This window comes from Dendrobates tinctorius, unplaced genomic scaffold (genome assembly GCF_039654945.1).
Source record: "Dendrobates tinctorius isolate UK_male_01 unplaced genomic scaffold, ASM3965494v1 ptg000007l, whole genome shotgun sequence".
Classification (NCBI taxonomy): Eukaryota; Metazoa; Chordata; class Amphibia; order Anura; family Dendrobatidae; genus Dendrobates; species Dendrobates tinctorius.
In genome coordinates this window covers 38,152,514-38,177,358 of record NW_027361675.1, presented here as the reverse complement: position 1 = coordinate 38,177,358, position 24,845 = coordinate 38,152,514, and the positions used below count along the sequence as shown (strand labels likewise).

At 44.4% G+C, this 24,845-nt stretch overlaps 1 protein-coding gene across 2 annotated transcripts in view; it reads right to left on the bottom strand.

Annotated features, from left to right (window-relative positions):
- Positions 1–24,845, bottom strand: part of ULK2 (unc-51 like autophagy activating kinase 2) — a 185,297-nt gene that overhangs the window by 76,650 nt on the left and 83,802 nt on the right. For both annotated transcript variants that reach the window (XM_073573475.1, XM_073573484.1), the window contains exons 7-10: positions 21,326–21,399; positions 10,466–10,567; positions 8,920–8,978; positions 8,140–8,222 (exon numbers count right to left, since the gene is read on the bottom strand). In XM_073573475.1, coding sequence (XP_073429576.1) covers positions 8,140–8,222; positions 8,920–8,978; positions 10,466–10,567; positions 21,326–21,399 — 318 coding nt within the window. The remainder of the gene's footprint in view (positions 1–8,139; positions 8,223–8,919; positions 8,979–10,465; positions 10,568–21,325; positions 21,400–24,845) is intronic.

Below are 24,845 nucleotides of genomic sequence, written 5' to 3'. Positions count from 1 at the left end.
TCTTCACTACCTGTGCTCCTCCTGACACTGCTCTTCTGTCACCGCTCTGCTAATAGTCGACTGGAAGAGTATAAGCTGAAGATGCCATCAGTGCAGAGACTGTGAATCTCATTCTCGGGTTGTGACTGCAGCTATTGGATCCGGACTAGTCTCAATGTGTAAACGCGCCACTGGACTAGTCCCGGTTCATTACCATACAGGTAGCTGATGTCTACAAGTTCATTTTTCTCAAATATGTGCAGTTGTATAAAATAAAAACATGACTGAAAGGTTCGTGAGAAATGCGATTTTCAAAATGTACATTCTAAACCTAATTCTGTCATACAGCTTCTCCCTATTAGGAATCCGTCATCCTTCTTCAGGAGCATAGCATGGTTCAAACTAAGCATATTTGGCCTGGCAAACCTACTCGTATCAGAAGAGCCATATTACAACACTGCAAATCTTCAAGGGGTATAGCCGTTCCCAACTTCAGATCTTATTACATTGTCTCTCACCTGTTTTGGTTATTGGACTGGTGTAGGAATGGTACCAGAAAAGCATGGGTCAAAAATGAGCAAACCTTTTCAAATATCCCTTTCATATCAGCCCCGTGGTTAGACTCATCTTTGGTCAAAGTGCTTAAGATACATCCTACAATAGGGGCTACCCTAGCATGCTGTTCCCTTCCTGTAGTATTTGACAATATCGTACCGCAATACTCTTATGTTCCCCAGTAATCCACTTTTGCCCCAGGGTTTTTATAACCGTGTTATTCCAAGTATGGATAAATAAGGGACATTATAGAATTTGTCACTTTGGAGCAGGACACCTCTGGCCTTCAAAAGGATCATCTCTTTGGTATTTCTTTGCCATCCACCCTGGACATCTGGAGATTGGAAAAAAATGCAACAGCTGACCTGTCACTCCCTCCTAAACTTCTATAATAGTGAGAAAATGACTTTCAAGACAGCTTGCTCAAGTGCAGAACCTTTGAGGCACACTTTGTCATTTTCATACTCTACTGATTAACCCAACAGACCTTCTGGTCACCACGTTTTAGACACAGTTCGAAGGGGATTTAGGCTTTTCTCTATCGAAAGATCAATGGAGGCAAATTTTCGCTTTAACGCATAAAGTGTAGATCTGTTCTCGTTTTCATGAGGCCAGTTATAAATTGTTGTTATCTCGATGGTATAGAGTCCCGACACGACAGCACTCTATTTTCCCTGAGGCTAGCTCCATGTGCTGGAAATCTGACAGTGAGGAAGGTTATCTATTACACATTTTTTGGTCATGAAAGCTAATCACTCCGTTTTGTACAATCAGTGATATGAAGGTTCGCTGAGCTCGTGACTGACGTGACTCCTGCTCTTGTCCTTCTCCATCACTGCAACATCCAGCTAAAAATACACAGGTATTCTATACTGAGGCACCCAATTGTGACGGCTAGTACATGCATACCCCTTCTCTGGGGAAGAAAAAAAAATAAATGATACTGTCCCGACAATCGCCCTTTGGTTCTCTAAAATAAACGAGGTGATGTTGATGGAAGAACTGACTGCTACAGCTAATAACGCTTTAGACCAGTTTTATAAGACTTACTGGTTCAATTTTAGATCTTCTGCCGAGTACCGGGCATACATCGATGATCACTGAACACAGGACCCTTAAGGTACTGTCACACTAAGCGATATCGCTAGCAATATCGCTATAGCGATATTGCTAGCGATATCGCGGTGTCTGATACTTACCTACAACCCGCTCCCACGCTGGTTATCGCTGATCGCGCGAGAACGTCCAGGACTGTTTCTCGTCGTCCGCTTCCTGCTGTGACGACGAGCGACGCGTGGAGCCAGGCGGGAGGACGCAGGATCGCCTGGTGTGACAGGTAATTAGCGACCCCCATCCCCAGCGATGTCGCTGGTGAGATCTGCCTGTGTGGCAGCTCACTAGCGACCACTTAGCGATGTACCAGCGATCCTGACCGCGTCATATCGCTGGTCGGGATCGCTGGTACATTGCCAAGTGTGACAGTACCTTTAGCCTGATTAACACTCCCCCCTCCTGCCTCTCTTTCACTGTATCTTCTCTGCTGCTATTTTTTTTCCTTTCTCCATCTGTTATGGCTCTTGATTTATATCTTATATTTGGCTGGTGTTACGAAGAAACGTTACATTAGAAACAATTATACAATAAAACTTAAGAATTTAGTAAGAGCAATGACTTCAATGTCAAGATGTTATATCACATTCCTAACGACTACCTATATGGACATTGTTCTATGTTGTTCGCCGTTACTTACAAATGTGGCACTCTTCGTGCCTTTGCTTTTTGCCATTTCGTATGTAATTTAATAAATAAAAAAAACGACTGAAATATCTGAATAAAGTACTAAAAAGTCATGGCTGCAGGGTAAAAGCATTAGGGGACCGGATAGTTTTCATTTAAGTCTTTATGTGGCACTTTTGTGATCTGCATAGAGACTATAATCTCAAACAATGTCCATGTAGATACTTTAGAATTAGACTGGATGCAATTTATCACAGTAGCTCATGCCGGATAACTTTGGAGTATGTTTTGACACTTCACTTATCTAAATTTATACCACCCCATGGTTGGCATACTTTATAACAGCACGTTAACAGCAGACCAAATGAGAGAGAGGATAAATTAAATTATATACAGGGTGGTCCAAAAGTAGGTGGACAGAAAATAACATTTTATTTTGATTTATATATAAAATTATATTTACTAAGACAACATAACATTAACAATTAAATTTTATTCTGAAAAATAATACAAAGGCCCTTAAATTTTATCAACGCAGGTGCTCAAACGGTTTTCCATCACAATTTGCCCAGCTTTGAAGTCTGCCTCTTAAGGGGGCTTTTACACATAGCGAGATCGCTAGCAATATCGCTAAACCGATTTTGTGACACAGCAGCGATATTGCTAGCGATATCGCTATGTATGATACTTACCTCCGACCGCCTCCCCTGCTGGATATCGCTGATCACGCGAGATCGTCCAGGTCCATTTCTCGTCGGCTGCTTCCTGCTGGCGCAGACGAGTGACGTGTGGACGCGGGCAGGAGGAAGTCTTCACCGCCGCGTCTGAAAGGTAAGTAACGACCGCTGCTATGTCCCTGGTGAGATCTGCCTGTTGGCAGCTCACTAGCGACCATTTAGCGATGCACCAGCTATCCTGACTGGGTCATATCGTGGTCGGTATCGCTGGTGCATCGCTAAATGTAAAGGGGGCTTTACGCTTCAACAAACATCTTTGCACAAGTCTCTTTGGGTATTAATTTCTTGAAATGCATCTCTTATGTAATTTTTCAAATCACTGACACTTTTTGGTTTTCGACTATAAATTTTGTCCTTGAGTACTCCCCAAAAGAAAAAATCCATTGTGGTCAAGTCTGGTGAACGTGCCGGCCAATCAAGTGGGCCTCTTCGGCCAATCCATTTATTAGGAAATATTTCATTAAGATACTCGCGGACTACTCTTGAATAATGTGGAGGGGCCCCATCTTGTTAGAAATAAAGGTCATTTGAATTAGGCTGTTGCTGTAACTGGGGAACAACTTGATTCATTAGAATTTCGAGATACTTATCTCATGTGACTCTTCCATAAAAAAAAAAAAAAATGGTCCAGAAACACCAAAACTTGAAATACCACCCCAAACATTGACACCAGGCTCATTTAGTTGTTGCTCTAATGTTAAATGCATGTCCTCATTATACCAGTAAATACAATTATGTCTGTTAATATGGCCTGATAATTTGAAAGAAGCTTCATCACTCCACATAATGTTATCTAAAATTACTGGATTTTCTTCAATTTCGTTAAGCATAATCTCACTAAATTGCATCCTCCAATAAGCCATGAATTAGACGTGGACAATAAGCTTTCCACCCAATAGATTTCAGGATTCGCATGATGGAAGCTCGTGAGATTCCCAATTCTAAAGAGACTCTTCTGGTGGACTTTTTTGAACTCTGAACAAATGTTTCAGCAACAAGTTGTTTCTTATTTTCTGTACAGGCTGTTTTGGGTCGACCAGCTTTTGGAGCATTAAGGATTGCGCCAGTGGCATCAAATTTGTCACGAATGTGGTAAATGGTTTGTCTCTTTGGGGCTTGAGTACCAAATGTTTCAACCCAATTTGCTCCAACTGTTTCAGCATTTTGAGATTTCCAATACTCTTTAAAATCCATTTTCTTCGATCTGTATTTAAATTATTTGCCATTATGGGTTATCTGAATTATCTGAAAAGAAAACAGATTTGGGGGAGATTTATCTGAAAACTGGACCTGCGAAAATGACTCGGTTGCCCTTAGCAACCAATCAGATTCCACCTTTCATTTTCCAAAGAGTCTGAAGAATGAAAAGTGGAATCTGATTGGTTGCTAAGGGCAACTAAGTCAGTTTCACTTTACACCAAGTTTGATAAATCTTCCCCTTCATAACCCTATTACACATACTGTCCACCTACTTTTGGACCACCCTGTATATATGTAAGTGGTGTTCTCTGTGCATTAAAGCTCTTACTCTGAAACCTCAGCTGACCATATACATCAGATAGAAATTTGCTGAACACTAATTGGCCAACCGCTATCGCTCTCAGGTTTAGACACATGTATGCTTGATGTGGCTGATCATGACTGTATTGTAAAGGGGGAGGAGAGAAGTAGTGGGCCATTACCAAGCACCTGGGGCGACACTTTATTCAAAATCATTGGGCACTGAAATTAAACTGACCAATCTGCATCTTCCTGGATGCCAAACAGTTAAAGGGATTCTCTATGACATTAAAACTGAGAACATACTCATGTTTTCCATTCTACAGCCACTGCAGCTTGCCTGCTTAAAGAGAAGCCATCATCAGAGTTATGCATATTAATCTAAAGGTATGCCCATAAGTCGCAGTTATACTGATGTAATGCATACATTCAGTGAAGAAATCCGCAGCTTGGTTGTTTTAAAAATCACCATTAGAAGTTTCGTCTCCGTGCATTGGGCGGGATTGTGGGAGGGTCTTCGGCTCTGCCATGGCCCCTCCTCTGCCTCTGGTGTCTTTATCCTGATCCTTATTTAGATTTTGTGCGTGCACAGTCCTAGCCGTGGGCAGCACTTGTGCAGATTGATCTCCTGCCAGTCTTTAGGAAAATGGCTCCAGTGCTAGCACATGCACAGCTTAAGATCTCAACTCATTGACAAGCCACCACCATTTTACTGAAGACTACCAGAGGTCAAGCTGCGCATGTGCCGCTACCCGCGCCATTTTACTGAATCCAATGTGAGATCCATCTGTGCAAGCCTCGCCCATGGCTAGGATGGTGCAGGCACAAAATTTAAATAAGACTAAAGACACCAAAAGCAGCGGAGAGGCTGTGGCAGAGCCGAAGACACTATCCACCGTCCCGCCCCGATACACGGAACCCAAAACTTCTAATGATGATCACAAAACAACCAGACTGTGGATTTCTTCACTGAATGTATATATTAAATCAGTATAACAGTGCCATTATGGGCATACCTTTAGATTAATGTGCCTGGTGACAGGTTCTCTAAGCATGGCAGAATTACCCAATTCCTATATGTCCGCAGTAGTCACACATTGATGCTCAGGCCATCAATGAGTCTCCCAGAAAACCCTCTAACAGACATTCTGCTGGTAAATGTATAACTTCCCAAATATCAATGGCTTTACTAAAAATTTAGACTGTCACATAATGAAATTAGAATAACATCCAATCCAGTAATAGAATATGGGAGGCACATGAAGATTAAATGCCCAGATACTTCATAAAGGCATGGCCAGTAAACACAAATAAATGGCAGCCAGAAGACCCGCTGAGCCATACTCCAAGAGTCACTGATGGCGTATGGCATTATCTGACCCGCAATATCTCATCTTACATGTTGGCAGAAAATACTTTGAAGTGGATTTCTGGACTTGAGCTACATTCCGGCAGTCAATCCTATGAGACTACAGATTGGTGACTTCTGACAAAGATCCTGTCCAGGCCTTGCTTTGGCAAGGGAGCCAGGTCAATCAGGTGGCAGACATGCTAATTAAGGGGGCGCACGGCCATGCCAATGGTGCGCCCAGCACCCCAATTTGCATATGGAATTACAATGTCTTTATCTGAACAGTAAAGGCAATGATTACTACAGTAAAAGTGTGCACGCAAGTGCCCTACATGACAATATGCTTAATTTAATTTGGAAATCAATAGACTTGATTTAAGAACTTGATTACCTGAAACGTATATATGAAAGTATGCTATTTTTTATTGTTAATGCTAAAACCAAAAAATAAAAACGATTACATTTATAGCTCAAAGTACATGCATTTAAATGCCACCAAAAGGTATCTATAGCTTTTAAAAGGAATCAGTCAGCAGATTTTTGACAACTATTCTAAAAGCAGCATAATGTAGAGTATTGTGAAAGCAGCATAATGTAGAGACAGAGACCCCGAGTCCAGTGATGTGTCACATACTAGTCTGCTTGCTGCAGTTTGGATAAAATCACCAATTTACCAGCACGAGATTATCACTATAGGACTAGCAAACACCTGCTGCAATGTAATCGGCCGTATTCATGAGCTCTGTATAACCCAATCCAAATTGATTGACAGCTGTGCATAAGCAGAAAGCTGCTAATCAGTGGTGTGAACTGGGTTATACAGAGCTCAGCATTCAGAGAACTGGTAGATCTGCAGAAGAGAAAAACAAGACTTTATAAAAATAAAAATACAACACGTAGTCCAGTAAGTGATACATCATTAGAATCAGGGTCTCTGTCTCTACACCATGCTGCTCTTAGATGAGGTAGCAAAAACCTGGCGACAGATTCCATTTTAAATCCAGCAGATAACTGCATCCCACATATGCGGATGGCTAGAGATCAGTCTGGAACTGACCAGTTTGCAGCAAACTGCAAAGCAGGGATAATCAGAGTTATTCACTTCACTGTTAGTGGTTATTAATCTTATGGCATTCGCAAGCATGGGCTGGACTTCTACTTTCACCTAAACAGAACATTTTAGACCATGGCATGCAAAAAGATTAATACATACACCAAACTATTGACTCGCCAACCATAAAGCCAAGAGACTCACTGGAATTCTAAGGGTAAAGTGGACGTGGTCTTAAGTGTATGAGCACTAGAACACAATGTGACTGCTACATGATCCTATGTAAGGCAGACCACTACACACAATAAGAAACGGCCTGTGTGTCCCCTTAATATTCCTTCCAAACACCATAACCATACATTCCCTCTGCAGTGCTCCACGTGAAGCCCTATTTATATCCATGATGCCTTGGCTCGTGTTCTGCCATCATACCCTGCGCTGTCACTCAGCCGATAATCACCATGCACCGGACACACTGTGCTCATCTGTATGCCGACAGCGCTGGCAGCTCCGCTCTGTATGGGGACAAAATTCAGCACACAAAAGGGGAAGATTGGGGTTTTTATGGCCAGATATGAAATTCATCTTCAACCCATTTATTCTTTGATCTGGTGCAACAAAGTTTACATTCGAGTCACCAGGTTCCAGAATACAGCAGACTGTTCCGGGTGAGGTCGCACACAAGTACGCAGCTTGGCATTACATTGTGGCCTTTTAATACAAGGCCAGCTCAAGTCTGTCAGAATGCGAGCAACTAGTACAGAGCTATTGAAAATCCCAGCCCTTCTACACAATCTGTTTGCATCAAGGGTCGCCTTGGGCTTCTCTGAAAAAAACCTACACAGAGCTAAATGCTTACACTTCAATCTGATCTAATGAATTTCTGCTTCAGAAATCTGTCAGCACAAAATGACTGTTCAAACCAAGCACAGTTACTTTATGCATCATTGACAAGGACACAGGTGACCTATCCACGTGCCCGTTTTGGATCCATCTTTACCCTCTATTTTTGGCTGACAGCTTTGGCTTTATACGAGTCAGAACAGGAAAGAGGAAGAAGGAAAAACAAAAAAGTGGGAATGTGCACTGAATTGCTCGACCACTGCTGCTTGATCTGAACAGTCACCTTGTGCTAATTAACCCTGATTAGAGTCAATCCCTGTTCACACCACTGTCATATTTTGGGCACAGAAAAAAAACATGTGAAAAAGCCATGACATAAAGCTCACCAAAATCGAGCCTGTCTTTTTGGTTTCTCTGGAGTAGTCCCAGCAACAAGTCGGATAGATAAGCAGAGGTTTCTCCAGGAACGCTGTAATGATACATTATAGAACGCGTCAGCTACAACTTCGACTCCATAAGAACATAAAAGACATTGTGGACACATTTGTCCAGATTGGGCTTGTTGCTCATAGAATATTAGTAATAATAAAAATGGCTGGAGATTCAGAGTTGTCCTGATCACTAATACACATCTAACACTTTCAACTACTCCTGTATTAGTGGAAAACTGTTGGCCCAGATATTGTCCCAATTCATCATCATTTCACACCTGGTTGATATAAGGGACTATCCGGGGCCATTTTTATTTTTCCCTACTGGGCTAAAAACTGACAAAACGGTCAGTGATTCTGCTGCTTCACGTCAACAGAGCAGCTCTTCTTATTTCGGGCTGCGGACATGATGATTAACAGGCAGCTCCCCGCAGTTATGCAGCGGGGAGCCGGAGGTCAAACAGAATGACATCGGCAGTGACATCCCATCACCTGATCAGAGCAGGAAAGGAAAAGAGCAGCTGCTCTGAAGTCACCGGACGATGCAGAATTACCAGGCGGGGCAGTCCGCGACCGCTCTGAGCTGGCAGAGATTGGTGCCTGTAAATTCTAAGGCCCATAAGAGAAAAATAAAATAGTCCCAGATAACCAATTCAATGTGGTAATTTGCAATGGAAGTCGCAATAAGATTACAAAATCCCCCACTATGTCTGAAATATTAAAGTGTGACAGTACCTTGGAACTAGGTTCTTATTCTTTTCATAATACAGTCTCAGATCTTGAGGGCTATTTGCCTGTCATAAAGAATAGGTAGACTTTATATATTCATGCACTTATACAATAATGGCCACTTATGTTACATAAAGGGCATAAAAGGAGCAAGCAGTCTGATATGTCACATGAGCTTACACAGCGTGTATGACTGGATGAAGAAAACCACAGAAATACTGAATCCACCAATCAAGAGTATATTGCTTGTGCAAATATTATAAAGGAAATCTTTAGCCCAAACTTATAATATAAATTAGGCACATAGAATCCTAGGATGTAAAGTTGGAAGGGACCTCCAAAGTCATAGTACCCAACCCCCTGCTCAATGCAGGATTCCCTAAACCATCTCAGACAGATGTCTGTCCAGCCTCTGTTTGAAGACTTCCATTGAAGGAGAACTCACTATCTCTCGTGGCAGCCATTGATCACTCTCACTTGTCTTTTGTGGTGGACATCACCCCTATAAAAATTGCAGCTTAGTGTTCAAATTGCTGCAGAAACTGAGGCTTCATCAAATAGGCTAATTAGCACTGCATAATTGGTGTGGCAAGGAGGCTCAGTGCTCAGTTCTGCCTCATTGGTGATTGACAGCACTGGCTTGCTTTTAGTGAGCATAGGTTGCAGAGGAAACTCAGGCAAGTGCTGTCAATCAACACAAGCAAGGCGGGGACATGCAAAAATCAGTGGGCAGAACAGTGCACCGAGTCTATTGGCCAAACCAAGGGGGCACCGAGCAACATAAATAGCATGTTTCATTAGACATCAGAGGCAGCAATTAGTACACCATAGGTGACATTTTTATAAGGGGGGGGGGGTCAATAAATATCTCCTACAAGGCTTTGTGACAAGCATCTACTGTCACTTTGGGCAAATAGACTTCCTCCTAGGACACTTTCATGTCGGTATTTTGGATCAGTATATTGAAGGGGAGCGGGGCCAGTTTTTGTCCTTTAAAACTATGCCCCGAATGTTTCCAGGATAGCCCGACTCCTACTGAATGCATTTATTATACTGTCAGGCAAGGCAGTCATGATCTTTGAGAAAAAGTATTTGGCAGAAAAGTTTCATCAATCTAGTAATATGCGGCGTGAAGTTTGACAAATCTTTGCAAGCAGAAACTAGACTAGATTTTAGTGGAAATTACATAGAGATGGAACAGAAAGTGATATGACAAGGAACAGGGGAAAAATGTTGCATAAAATCATATGAAAAATCACAGCAAATGCAAGATATATAGGTCCAAAAATTGGGTAGGAGAGTTTAAAGACTATGCACGTATATCCTCCTATATTCAAATAGTAAACAACCCATTCTCGTATGTCATGTAACCTGTAATATAGAATCGCAGAGCGTTCACATCAAAGGTACATTCTTATTAATAGTAAATATCACTTTGTGGTATCGAGAGGATGCCAAGAACTGAAAATCAAACTTATCTCATATAACCAAAGCCACAGGCGGCAAATTATCTGCAGACAATAAATCTAGCTGGATCACAGACTGTGGTTACCTGAAAAGGTGGCTTGCCAACCAGACACTGATAAATGACTGTCCCTATGCTCCACAGGTCCGCCTTTGCATCATAATGTTGAGACATAATAACTTCCGGAGCCTAAAAAGTAAAATCACTGGACTGTTATCTGGGAAATGTAGCAATATATTTACAGACAGCAGATATGAGGAAATATAGGTAAAATACAAGTAGTATGCAATCTCTAAAGGGAACTTGTCAATGAGAAAAACGCTATTACCTGTGGATATGACGTGATTCTGCAGGTTAGGAGCCTTCTGACACCATGCGGCTCCCGGACTTAGACCCTCACTGCCGGGAAGAAAGCAGCGTTCGGGTTTCAATCACAGGGGAGGTGCCGCGCGGCTTCAGCGACCGCTATGTGTATATACAGCGGCCGTTGTAACAGCGTCCCCAGCACTGACTGACAACAGGGTCAGCATTAGAGCTGGCTGTCAGTCAGTCAGTGCTGGGCAAGCGGTAACAGTCGCTGGTCTGACAAACCCGAAAACTACTGGGAGGAACAGAGTTCATTTAATTCTGGTAGCGGGTTTCCAAATACCGTCACCAAACAGGTTCATAATGCTATTAACCTGCAGACTAACCCTATATTAGAGTTTCTTCATGTGACCGGTTCCCATTGAAAACTCATATAGGCTTGTTACACCCCAAAGAACATACAGTAAAAAGGTCTAAAAAGATGTGGCTCAATGACACAAGTTTGCTCTCTTCCTACCCTTGCGAAATTAGAGGTTTACCAAGGGTATCGAATGTTTCCATTTGTTAACAACTACTCGAACCCTACAAGAAGTGTAGTATTACAGGTTTAAGAAAAAAGATACTAAACCAACCCAAAAGTTAGTATAGTGCAGCAGTCCTCCCTCTCCAAGCTGCAAACAGGAGCATATGCAGGGCAGAACAGTACCCACCGGTAAGTTCTTGGACCCATAGCCAAAAAAACCCTCAAAGCCCAGATAACTCCTTAAGTATCATGTTCCGAATATTACAGTGTAACTTTCATCTTATTAAACTTTTGAAATGGCAGAAGGTGCTTTGTGTGGTGGGTCAGTGTCCTGAGAATGCCGTTCACTGCTAAACAAAAGACAAGAAGATATTCTTTAACGGGATTCTAGGAATTCAGATATGACTCTGCCATTATCACAAGCCTGACAGGTCACAGTGACTCACAAAGCTCACACGGCGTTCTCAGGGCAAATACTGCAGGACAGAATATTTCTGTTACACAACAAATGAAGAAACTAAACTATTTACCGTATTTTTTGCTTTATAAGACGCTCCGGATTATAAGACGCACCACAATTTTTGAGGAGAAAAATAAGAAAAAAATATTTTTTAATAAAATGGTGGTGCCTCTTATAATCCTTGCATCTTATTGCTTACTGGGGTTGGTGGCTGCGGTGTAGCGGGGTCCCAGGCTCGCTGCTGGAGGAGGCAGGCGTGGAGTGATGCTGCAGGCCGCATCCAGGGATGAGGGGGGGCTCCGATGTGTGCCGTTGCTGCTGCAGAGTCTTGTGCTGGTGTCAGGTTTCTCCACTTATCCGGCTGTTGCAGGCCGGTGCTGCGGGTGCCTCCGGTGCGGCGTTGTGTGCCCATCGATGCCCGGGGCTCTGCCGACATTGTTCGACAGACCAGAGCCCCAGCATTTCCTCGGTTCCCTGTATACGTGCGCTGAAGTGCCGGTAAAAAAAAAAAAAAATGGCCGCCGGCGCGTGCGCAGATGGGATCTCGGGACCCAGTCCCGAGATCCCATGTGCGCACGCGCGGCGGCCATTTTTTTTTTTACAGGCACCACCGCGCGCACACAGGGAACCCAGGGAAAATGGCCGCCGGCGCGTGCGCAGATGGGATCTCGGGACCCAGCTCTCGAGAGATGAGATTTCAAATCTCATCTCTCGAGAACTGGGTCCCGAGATCCCATCTGCGCACGCGCCGGCAGCCATCTTTTTACCGGCACACAGGGACCCGAGGAAATGCCGGGGCTCTGGCCTGTCGCACAATGTTGGCAGAGCCCCGGGCATCGACGGGCACACAACGCGGCACCGGACACACCCGCAGCAGCGGCCAGCAACCGCCGGACGCCCCCGATCACAGCCTAGGTAAGGCATGTCCGCTTTGTAAGACGCACCCCTGTTTTCCCCCCAAATTTTGGGGAAAAAAAGTGCGTCTTACAAAGCGGAAAATACGGTATACGGCATGGTGACTGGGCATAGTATCCATAAGGTGTCAATGTATAAAAGTGCATCTGTCACCAGATTTCACAATACAAAACTGGATACATTATTAAGTAGATATCTTAGACCTGATAAGGCTGGTGTACTTACATTAGACATTTAGTTCAATCGATGTATAGTCTTTAGTGAAAGCTTAGCTCTAGCCAAAGTGCTCATTTTCATGGGCAAATTATACAGCCACACTGACACGGATTTACATAGCATGTACACCAGCCCCAACAGGTCTAAGAAATCAATTTAATAAAGTGTGCAGCTTGTATTATGAAATCTGGCAACAGATCTGCTTTACCTTTATTTAGTCCATAGTAGTTTGTCCTTCCAGTGTGTATCAGAATAACCTAAACATATTTTTATTTAGAGCAGTGAATATAATGGAGTAGGGGCTACCGTCATCTTCATCCATCACTCCGAGTGTAAAACAGACAGACGCAATGATGTTACTACTACTGCTATGGTGTCTGATGTGCAGAGCCTCAGTACACGCAGACTGGAACATAAAACCGGGGGACCAATAGCGGGGAATGCGTTTTGTTTCTTTCATATGTGTTTGTATGTAGGAGGGCTATGTGAGGGCTCATGCTGTATATAGGGGGTAATACTGTATATAGGGACTATGTGGGCAATCATACTGTATATAGAGGCTGTGGGGTTTCATGCTGTATATAGGGTCTGTCTGTGTGCTTCATCTCTATATATAAATCTGAGTGTGTGTGTGCATGTATCACCAACCAATCACGAAGCAGCCGAGTGGGACACCAACCAATCACGAAGCAGCAGAATGGGACGCGGTTGGAGAGCAGGGCTGAGGATGGATACAGCAGGACAGTGCATGGAGAGCGGGGCTGTGAGAAAGACAGTCTTCAGGACAGGGGCTGAATAGTGCCGACACCTTCCCAGCCCTGTCCCGGCTCAGTTGGCGCTCCCCGTCGCCAACTGCGCCAATCACCCCTCTCCCCATGCAGCTTCCCGGCCTAAATTTTGTCCTCAGCTTCTACTGCGGCCTACTACAGCGCTAGGCCATGCCCCCACAGGCCGCCCAATCACACGCGCTGTAGCTCCGACCACGCTAGGCCACGCCCCGAAGGCCGCCCGCTCTAGCTCCGCCCACTCTGGCCAAACGAAAAATCTGCGCACCTCTCTCCTGGTCCCGGCGTCACCACATGTGGTGCATGAAGAGCGGGACTGTGGAGGAAGGAAGACAGCGGGGCTGTAGAGGGAGAGTGCAAGGCTGTGAAGGAAGAGAGCGGGGCTGTGGAGGGACACCTGGACACTGATGTAGAGCGCGGCTGAGGAGGGATTGAACGGGACGGTGGGTGGAGAGCGGGGCTGCGGAAGGAGAGAGCGCGATGGCGGGTGGAGAGCAGGGCTGCGGAAGGAGAGAGCGTGATGGCGGGTGAAGAGCAGGGCTGCGGAAGGAGAGAGCGTGATGGCGGGTGGAGAGCGGAGCTGTTAAGGAAGACAGCGGGACCAACAGTTAAGTACTATGCCCGGGCAACATCGGGCTCTTCAGCTAGTGCTGTAATAAAGGAGGGTGCTGTGTGGGATCATACCGCAAAGAGGTACGGTGGGGACTTATACTGTATATAGGGGCTGTGTGTTGGCTCATACAGTATATAGATGGGGTGTCAGTATACTTCATTCTGCTCAATATTCAGTGATACAATTAATAATTATATAAAATAACTAGGTTAAAGGTAATATTAAGCAGAACTAATGTCAGACTATCGGTTTGGCACTTCTAAACATACACCTTCTCTCATGTGGCCCCTTGGGAAAATTAATTGCCCACCCATGATCTAGAGGCTTTCACAGTTTACCTATGGTGTATTCCAGTGTTCAAGAAATTGAACCAGCTAATGTTATAGTCATCTTCTGACTACTGCATATAGACTTCTTATGACCCTTCCCAGATGACCGATATCATAAAAAAAATGAACATGCTGGATATTTTAACGAGACTAATTCAGCTGTTAACCAACACCAATTGAAAAAAACATGCACGCTTAGGCCTCTTTCACACATCAGGTTTTCGGCGTCAGGCGCGATCCGGCGCTTTTGACTAAAACCGGATCCGGCGAAATGCAATGCCGGATCCGGTTTCCCCCCCCCCCCCATTGACTTGCATTAGAGCCGGATCGAGCCGGATGGCCATGCGTTTCATCCGATTTTCGCCGGATCCGGCAATGTGACGCGATCCGGCGTCTGGAAAAAACGGCTACTGTAACGTTTTTTGTCTCCGGCGAAAAAGCCGGACACGCCGGATCCGGCGTGTCCGGCTTTTTCATACAATGAAAGCCTATGAGCGCCGCAATGCGCCTGATCCGGCGACGGCCGGATCCGGTTTCTTTGGTCTGAGCATGCTCAGTAGCTCTGCCCACAGGACATATATAAAAGCAAGACAATGGGACCCTCAGCCACACCCAACATGCCACCCAAGCCAAGAACCAGGAGCAGGAGAAGGCAGCAGACATCTGCAGCAGCAGCACCATCAGCACCACCCCAAATGGAGCAGCATGCTGAACAACGGGAGGGGAGTCCAGCAGCAGATGAGAGACGGTAATTATCAAATCCCCCATTCCTCCAAACTAGGGCTATGGAATATCAAGATATTCATTGGCCCTTTGTTTCTCTTTATTCAACAGCCGCCCAATAGATGCAGCAGCAGCAGCAGCAATGGCAGCAGCAGAAACACCACCCACAGCCATGGAGTCTGGCCATGAGGAAGACAGCACATCTTCTGGGAGCCCTCCCTCGCATCGTCAGCGTTTGACGGTAAGTTTTTATTTCCAAAATCCATCATCTCTGTAATATATGTGTATTCATTGCCTTTTATTTCAAAACAGGAATCACAAGATGAAGAGGAGCTCCCAGAAGAAGGAGGAAGGGGTGGACAGACACTTGGAGTGGGCTCACAATTGGTAAGTTTTTTGCATCAAACGCAGAAACACAACATCACACTACACACAACACATAGAAAACAATGTTCTGCAGACCACACACAGCAAACAAATGCCTACATCCAAAGACATAACATTTTTTGTTTTCTTCTCTAGTCTTCCCAATCTGGTGCTCGGCCAAGAGGTCCTCGCAGTGCCTCCCAGGGTCGTCAGCGACAGCAACGCGGCGGTCACCAGCGTGTAAGTATAAATATTTTTGCTTTGTTTTTTTTGCACTTTTTATTTCATTTCTTTTGTGGAGGCTAATTATGTTATTTTTGTCTTTTTCTTTAACAGCCTTCACAGCGTGCTCCCGACTCTGACGGTGAGGATGGAGGGATTGATGTGGACCACCTCATCGATCTCGTCAGAGAAAGGGAGCCGCTCTGGAATATGGCTGACCGCCGCCACGCTGACCTGATCGTTACCCGACGACTCTGGGAGGAAATCTGTTCGCTCCTTGTGGACCGCTGGGAGGACCTCGAAGCTCGGGCCCAGATTAAAGAGCGTAAGTATATACAGTACCGGTTGCTTGATTTAAACCAGTGTTTCCCGAACTCCAGTCCTCGTGGTCCCCACGGATCATGTGTTCAGGATTTCTATTTACTTTGGAAATCCTGAAAACATGACCCCTGGGGACCATGAGGACTGGAGTTTGGGAAACACTGATGTTGTATACTAACCACTTTGTCCTTTCTCATTTCAGGGGAGAGAATTGTGAAGCGGTGGCGGTCTGTGAGGGATCGTTTCAAGAAGGAGTTCAATAAAGAGATGCGGGCCCCGAGTGGATCTGGAGGACGCAGGAGCAAGTACAAGTACGCACGAGCCCTGTCGTTCCTCCGGGAGACAATGCTCACCAGAAGGTAAATATTACACACCACATGTGACAAAAAAATGTTTAGATGTAACTTTTTTTTCAGCCAGGGCCATACCATGTCACTATTTTAATTGTTTTTTTTTCTCTTTATTCCACAGCACGGTGAGCAGCACTCGGGAGCCTGCACAATTGGACCCTTCTGAGGCGATCCCTGAGGAGACCGGCACCGAGGGACACTTCGACCGCCCCGGTACATTTGCACCTTCCCAGCCTTCCCACACATTCGACCCATCTGTTTCATCCACCAGCACAGGAGCATCGTGGCCGCCTACATTACATGAAGCTGCTGGTGAGGAGATCGCTTTCCCTTTACCCCACCCTTCTGCCCCTGCCACCTCTAGTACACCTGCGGGTACTGGGCGGCAGCGGCAGAGGGGTCAGGAAAAGACTTATGCGCCAGAGTTCTTGCATCTGAATGCATCTTTCCAGAACTGTCTAAAAGTCTTGTCAGAGCAAATCTCCGCAGGCTATCAGCAGATCAACTCCAGCATTCTGGAGGTGAAGACACTTCTGCAAACCATGCATTCAGAAGCAAGATCTTCGCCAAACCACACCTTTTTCAGGTCTGTTGTGGAGCGCATGGAAACGCTCTCTCCTGCCCAGCAGATGCATGTAATGCATTCATGCCACGCTGCTCTCCAGCAAGTTACCTCCCAACCTCCTCCTCCCACCACAGTAGTTCCTCCACCTGCACCCCCTCCAGCCACTTTCCATCCTCCCCCTCCTATTACATCTACACCCCCTCCAGCCACTTTCCATCCTCCCCCTCCTATTACATCTACACCCCCTCCAGCCACTTTCCATCCTCCCCCTCCTATTACATCTACACCCCCTCCAGCCACTTTCCATCCTCCCCCCTCCTATTACATCTACACCCCCTCCAGCCACTTTCCATCCTCCCCCCTCCTATTACATCTACACCCCCTCCAGCCACTTTCCATCCTCCCCCTCCTATTACATACCATCCACCTCCCCAGCACCAGCAACCTCCCCAGCACCAGCAACCTCCCCAGCACCAGCAACCTCCCCAGCACCAGCAACCTCCCCAGCACCAGCCATCTCCCCAGCACCAGCCATCTCCCCACTTCCAGCAACCTGCCCCGTACCAGACATCTCCCCACTTCCAGCAACCTGCCCCATACCAGACATCTCCCCACTTCCAGGAACCTGCCCCGTACCAGACATCTCCCCACTTCCAGCAACCTGCCCCGTACCAGACATCTCCCCACTTCCAGCAACCTGCCCCGTACCAAACTCCTTCCCCATACAACTTGCCATCAACATCATCTGCTCCTACAGTCCCTGCCCAACCCTCCACTCCACCACCCACCACCTCTTCTGCTTCCCACATGTCCACCCATTCTGTAGTTTTTTCCACACCTTCACCTCTAACTGTTCCTTCCCCACCACGATCCCAGTCCTCTCTCCACACTCCCAGTGTCGAAGTGTCCCGCAGCCCCTCCAGCAGTATTTCCACCACACACTACACAGATTTATAATGTGTGTATTTAAATAAAAATGACCAGTTTTATGGTTTCAAAGCTTTATTAAACAAGTTTATTAAAATTTTAAAAAAGTTTACTAAAAAAAACATTTTTCAATAAAAGTTAAATTATTTTACACTGGTTGTCTGTCATTTCTTTCTGCGGCGAAAAAGGTTAAATACAGGGTATTTAAAAGGTGAAATGGTATTCAAAACTAGGTATATAACTGTGGGTAAATGTTAGCTTTTTGCCACAGTTGTGTTCCTGGTTGTGTTTGAAGCAAAGTATTTCACCTAAAAAGTTGTGTTTATTGTTGGTGATTTCCTAACAATGTACACAACTTTTGTTAAAAGGTGAAATACTTTGCATAAAACACAACCAGGTACACACCTGTGGCCTAAAGCTAAAAATAGAGACCATGACAAGATAGCCAACTTTGGTTGGCAAAGGTATATACTGTTGGTACAGAAGGTACACAAGTTTGGTTAGGGCACAAATCTTTCACACTCTGTCATCCTGCCAGTGTACTCTGCCTTGAGGTGACAAAGTATAGTGCAAAATTGTCCCTCATTACTGAAACCGTCACAGAACTTCTAGTGGTAATGTCATGGTAATCTTGCAAGGTGGTTTCTTCAGAGGTGTCCTCAATGGAAATGGGTTCCTTGCAGATAACAAAATTGTGGAGTACCACGCACGCTTTGATCACCTCGTCCACAGTTTCTGTCTCGAGGTTGATCGCAGTCAATAGGACCCGCCATTTGGCTGTCAGAATACCAAAGGTACATTCAACCATTCTTCTTGCTCTTGTGAGGCGGTAATTAAAAATGCGTTTTGGTCTTGTCAATCCTCTGCTAGAGTACTGTTTCAAAAGGTGTTCTGACAGCTGGAAGGCTTCATCCCCTACACAGACAAATGGCGTAGGTGGACCAGATGTTTGCGGCAGCGGTCTAGGTGGTGGGAACTGGAAGGTGTTTCCATACAGTTTACGCCCCATGGCAGACAGTTTGAAAACTTGAGAGTCATTGGAGCGGCCATAGGCCCCAATATCAACCGCAATAAATTTGTATTCCGCGTCAGCGATGGCCATGAGGACAATTGAAAAATATTTCTTGTAATTGAAATATTCCGATCCCGATCCAGCTGGCTTTACAATGCGGATATGTTTCCCGTCCACAGCGCCCAAGCAGTTGGGAAACTGACATATCTGTTGAAACTTGTCAGCAATTTCAATCCACCTCTCTGTTGTGGGCTCTGGTAAAAACTCTTCAGCTAAGGAGTCCCACAGTGCACGGCATGTGTACTTCACAATTCCAGATATGGTGGAAATCCCGAGTCTGTACTGGAAATGCAGTGACGAAAGGGATTCTCCAGTTGCAAGAAATCTGTGGGGAATTAAAAAACAAATTAGTTTTAAATCACAGCATTACATACCAAAACTGAGCTATAACACTTGGAGATACAAACTACCACCAACAAGATTGCAGTGAAAGTGTGCTCTGATGCGATCACATCCAATAAATGTGGCTTACCTTAAAGTCACCATCAGACGCTCTGCGGGTGAAACAGAGAAGCGGCAATAGGTGTCCGCTTTTCTTATGAGGTGTGCAATGCGCTCCACCAAGTAATCAAAATTCTCCATTTTCATCCTAACATATCCAAAAAATTTATCCGGGTTTCGTCGAAGATCCATGCAGAGTGTAGAATAGACCCCACGCATCATTCTCTTGGCTGTGATGGGGTGGATCCACAAACGTCGTCTACGATGCCTGATGCGCTGCTGTCTCGCTCTCTCCTTCTCCAGAACAATCACCCTCAAACGATTCGCCTCCGCTATAAAATCCGCCAAATTCTTCAAAATATTTCCAATGGCAACATCCATCTTCGCCAGTAACTTGCTCTTCTCTCCAACCTGCACTTTCTCCTCGACAACCTGTCAAAGAAGGGCTGTAGGAACACTCTATATATAGTTTTCCAGTAGCCAATCCCGTTCGGAAGGCCACAAGGGTCAATTTTAAAAACCGGATCCGGCGTAATCCGTCGAAAAACGGATAGAAAAACGGATGAACCGGATGAGACGGATCCGGTTTTGTCTGTCAAGAAAAAGACGGATCCGGCAGAAAACCGGATCCGTCACATCCGGTTTTACTAAACATTTGCCGGATCCGGCGTTCCGGCACGACGCCGGATCGCGCCTGACGCCGAAAACCTGATGTGTGAAAGTAGCCTTAGGGGAGCATCCACATTTACGGCAAAGTTAGGAGTAATAGCCATCGTTCAAAAGACATCATAATTGTACAGCACGCTATACAGGGAAATGATAGGTAAGATGGCTGCCTGTAACAAAACATGTTATTAAGTCTGGGGGTTGCAGGAGACAATAGTTCGGGTTACACTACAGAGACTTTTCATGGTATCTGCATGTAACAACTAGGCTTGCATGTGGTTAACAAGTCTATAAAGCATTATAAGAGAAGCAGATCCATATAATTACATCTATGGACAGTTTAACAACCCAGCTTATTGATGAGACCTCTAAGCAATAACCTTTACAAGATTTTCCATGTGTCTGGATGCTTAAAGAGTTATTAAGAAGAAAAAAAAAAAAAAAAAAAAAAAAATCAACTTATCCTCTGTCCACAAGATAGAAAACAACATGCTAATCACTGAGGGTCTGACTTCTGGAATCCTGTGATAGGAACTCTGGAACTGTTCTGAATGGAGGTGTGCATGGTTGGCCTTGGTCCCAAAGACCATGAATGAAGTGGAGGTATGCATGATTGACCTTGGTCACACAGACCATGAATGAAGTGGAGGTGTTCATGGTTGGCCTTGGTCCCACAGACCATGAATGGAGTGGAGGTGCGCATGGTTGGCCTTGGTCCCACAGACCACGAATGGAGTGGAGGAGTGCATGGTTGACCTTGGTCCCACAGACCAGAATGGAGAGGAGCAGAAGAAGTGAATGTGCACCTCTACTCCTTTCAAGATGGGACTTCAGAGACTTGTTTTCAGGGTTCCAGATTACCAATCTAGAGATCCCTGTTGATTCTAGAGGATGAACCCCTAGTGACTAGCAATTATCCCCTATCCTTTAGTTGGGGCATAATTTGACCTTTTGGGGACAACCCTTTAATATTAGGCATGAGTTTCAACTGTCAAAAAAAGGGAGTCCTTACTCTGCAGTATTTCAGGGATTTGTAACTAGTAAAGTGGCACCTTTTAAGCAAGTATGAGTATACGAATGTTTCACTACAGTTTTAAGGGAAATGTACATTATTGTCACATTACGAATTAAGCAAAATTCTACTGACCATGTACATTGGTGATCCACATAATGTGGCAGCCATCATGTTACTCTGTAAATAACGTGCAAAACCAAAGTCCGCTAGAAGAGAGACAAAGAAAAAAAAAGTGCATAAGAATCCACATAAACCACCAACATACAAAAAAGCCAATAGTTTTAAAGGGAAGTAAAACTTTCAGTAAGAGTCTGATACATTAATGGAACCGCAGCAACACTACAAGAATAGTGGTCCAGTACAGAGTCTGGATAGCAATGGCTGATGGTAATATTCAGTGGGAATACGAACCACTATTGAGCCAGTTAAAGGAGTTCACATATAGTATACAGATAGAGATAATCTATGCAGCACTCTAGTTTGCAAAAAAACAAAACAGACAAGCACCTCCTGGCAAAATGAAATGTATAGGTTCAAGTTGCTACATTGCAATAACATACAAACACAAGCAAATGAAGGCAAACGTGAACCTAGAGTGTCTGGCTATTCATACAGTGGCTTGCTAAACTATTCACCCCCTTGGCATTTTTCATGTTTTGTTACCTCACAACATGGAATTTCACTATTTTTTTGGGAGCGTTTGCATCAGTTCATGTAGAGAACAGGCCTACAACAGTGAACATTTGGTTTTCTTTTTATTGGGAAGCAAACAACAAATAGGACAAAATAACTGAAAACTTCAGTGTGCGTAACTCCTCCTCCCCCTAAAGTCAGTACTTTGTAGAGCTTCCTCTTGCAGAAATTACAGCTGCAAGTTGCTTTGGATAAGTCTGAGCTTTCCATTGGGATTTTTGCCCATTCCTCAAGGCAAAACTTCTCCAGCTCCTTCAAATTAGATGGTTTCCTCTTCAAGTCTGAACACAGATTCTCAATTGAATTAAGGTTTGCGCTTTGATTAGGCCACTCAAAAATTTACATGTTTTCCTTTAAACCCCACTCGAAGTGTTGCTTTAGCAGTATGCTCTGGGTCATTTTCTTATTGGAAGACGAGACTCCATCCAGTCTCAAATCACTGACAGTGTTTCGCACCATCCATTTTCCACTGCTGCAGAAAAACATCCCCACAGCATGATGCTGCCACCACCATGTTTCACTGTGAAGGTGGTGTTCTTGGGGTGATGAGCTGTGTTGGTTTGGGACCAGAGATAGCATTTAACCTCAGTGGCCAAAAAGTTCAATTTTGGTCTCATCTGACCACAGCACTGTCCTCCACACATTTGGGGAGTGTCTCATGTCTTTTAGCAAACTCGAAACAAGTCTTACAATTTTGCTGTGTAAGTAAAGACTTTTTTTCAGCTACTCTTCCATCAAGGCCATCTCTATGGAGTGTGCAGCTTATAGTGGTCCTATAGACAGATACTCCAGTCTCTGCTTGTGAACTCTGCAGCTTCAGGGTTACCTTTGGTCTCTGTGCTTCCTCTCTGATTTGGTGGGATGCCCTTTCTTGGCAGGTTTGTTGTGGTACCATGTTCTTTCCATTTGATAAAAGATTTGTTGGTGCTCCAGGGGATCATTAGAAATTGGGATACTTTTTTTTTTTTAACCCCTTAGTGACGGAGCCAAATTTTTTAAATCTGACCAGTGTCACTTTATGTGGTAATAACTCTGGAACGCTTCAACAAATCCCAGTGATTTTGAGACTGTTTTTTTCATGACACATTGTACTTTATAATGGTAAATTTAGGTCAATATGTTTTGTTTTTATTTATAAAAAATATCAGAAAATTGAGAAAAATGTTAAAAACTTAGCAATTTTCAAACTTTGAATTATCCCTTTAATCCAGATAGTCATACCACACAAAAACATTAATAAATAACATTTTCCACATGCCTGCTTTACATCAGCATCATCTGTAAAATGTTCTTTTATTTTAGGAGCAGTAATTTTTCATTTTATCAAGGAAATTTACAAAAATTTATTTTTTTAGTGAAATATCCAGGTTTGAAGTGCCTTTGGGGGCCCTATATATTGAAAAACCCCAAAAAGTGACACCATTTTAAAAACAGCACCTCCCCTGACATATTGAAAACTGCTGTCAGGTAGTTTATTAACCCTTCAGGTGATTTTCAGGAATTAATGCAAAGTGCCATGACAAATGAAAATGTGTATTTTTACCACCTAAATGCCACTAACTTCTGAACAGGTTACAACAGCCGTCAGACTCTAAAGGCCCTTTTACATTTAGCGATGCACCAGCGATCCGACCCGGTCAGGATCGCTGGTGCATCGCTAAATGATCGCTAGTGAGCTTTCACACAGAAAGATCTCACAGAGATGCAGCAGCGATACAGCGCACGATACTCACCTTTCACACACAGCGATGAAGATGTCTTCCCGCCCGCCTCCACGCGTCGCTCGTCGTCACAGCAGGAAGCCCCAGCAGGAAGCTGACGACGAGAAATGGAGCCGGACATTCTCGCGCGATCAGCGATAACCAGCGGGGGAGCCGGTCGGAGGTAAGTATCACACATAGCTATATCGCTATAACATCACAAAATCGTTGACGTTATAGCAATATCGCTATGTGTAAAACCCCCTTTAGGCCGCTATTTGGGCGTGAATTGCCATGGCAAACATCAGGACCACACAATCAAGATCTCAGGGTGCCGATGAGGATAAAGAGGAACCACCCACACTGTGTTAACCATTTATATGATGTCACTATTGACAGCAGCATCTAAGGGGTTAAAAAGATTTGGACGGTGCAAACACTGATCGTGGCTGATGCAGCAAGTTGTCAGCTATAGTGTACAGCCGACAGCTGCTAGATTGTCACCTGTATGGGGATGCTATACTCTTATATCTCACGTCAGTTAAAAGACGTATTGGCGGTCATTAAGGGGTTAAATAACCCAACCCTGACTTGTACTTCTCAACAACTTTCTCTGACTTGTTTGGAGATCTCCTTGGTCTTCATGGTGTTGTTTGGTTAGTGGTGCTTCTTGCTTAATGGTGTTGCAGCCTCTGTGGCCTTTCAGAAAAGGTGTGTATATACTGACAACCCAAGTGACACTTAGTTTGCAGACAGGTGAACTTCCTGTCTCTAAGCATGTGACTTATGAAGGTAACTGTTAGCACCAGAAGTTTTTAGGGGATTCATAGCAAAAAGGGGTGACTACAGACGCACATGCTAATTTTTAATTATTTGATCCCATAAATTTAATGTATGCCTAGATTTTCTCACTTCACTAATTTAGACTATTTAGTGCTTGTAAATCACAGACAAATTGGATTACAAAAAATATTTTAAAACACAGTAGAAAGCCAGGGGTTTGAATACTTTTGCAAGCCACTGGATCTACAATGCTCATACATGCCTAAGCTCGCTGTATTGGTTTGTGTGTAATCTCACTAGTAACAGGCTATAATCTTCTTTCTTATTGCTTTTTACAGCATTGCAATCATTGTCCCCAATGCCCTAGAAATAGGCTGCTAGAATATGTCACTGCTTTACATAGTCCATGTAGTTTTCTTTAGAATTTGCTATTGTTAAGCATTAAAAGGAGGCATAATAAATGTACTGGACCGCAC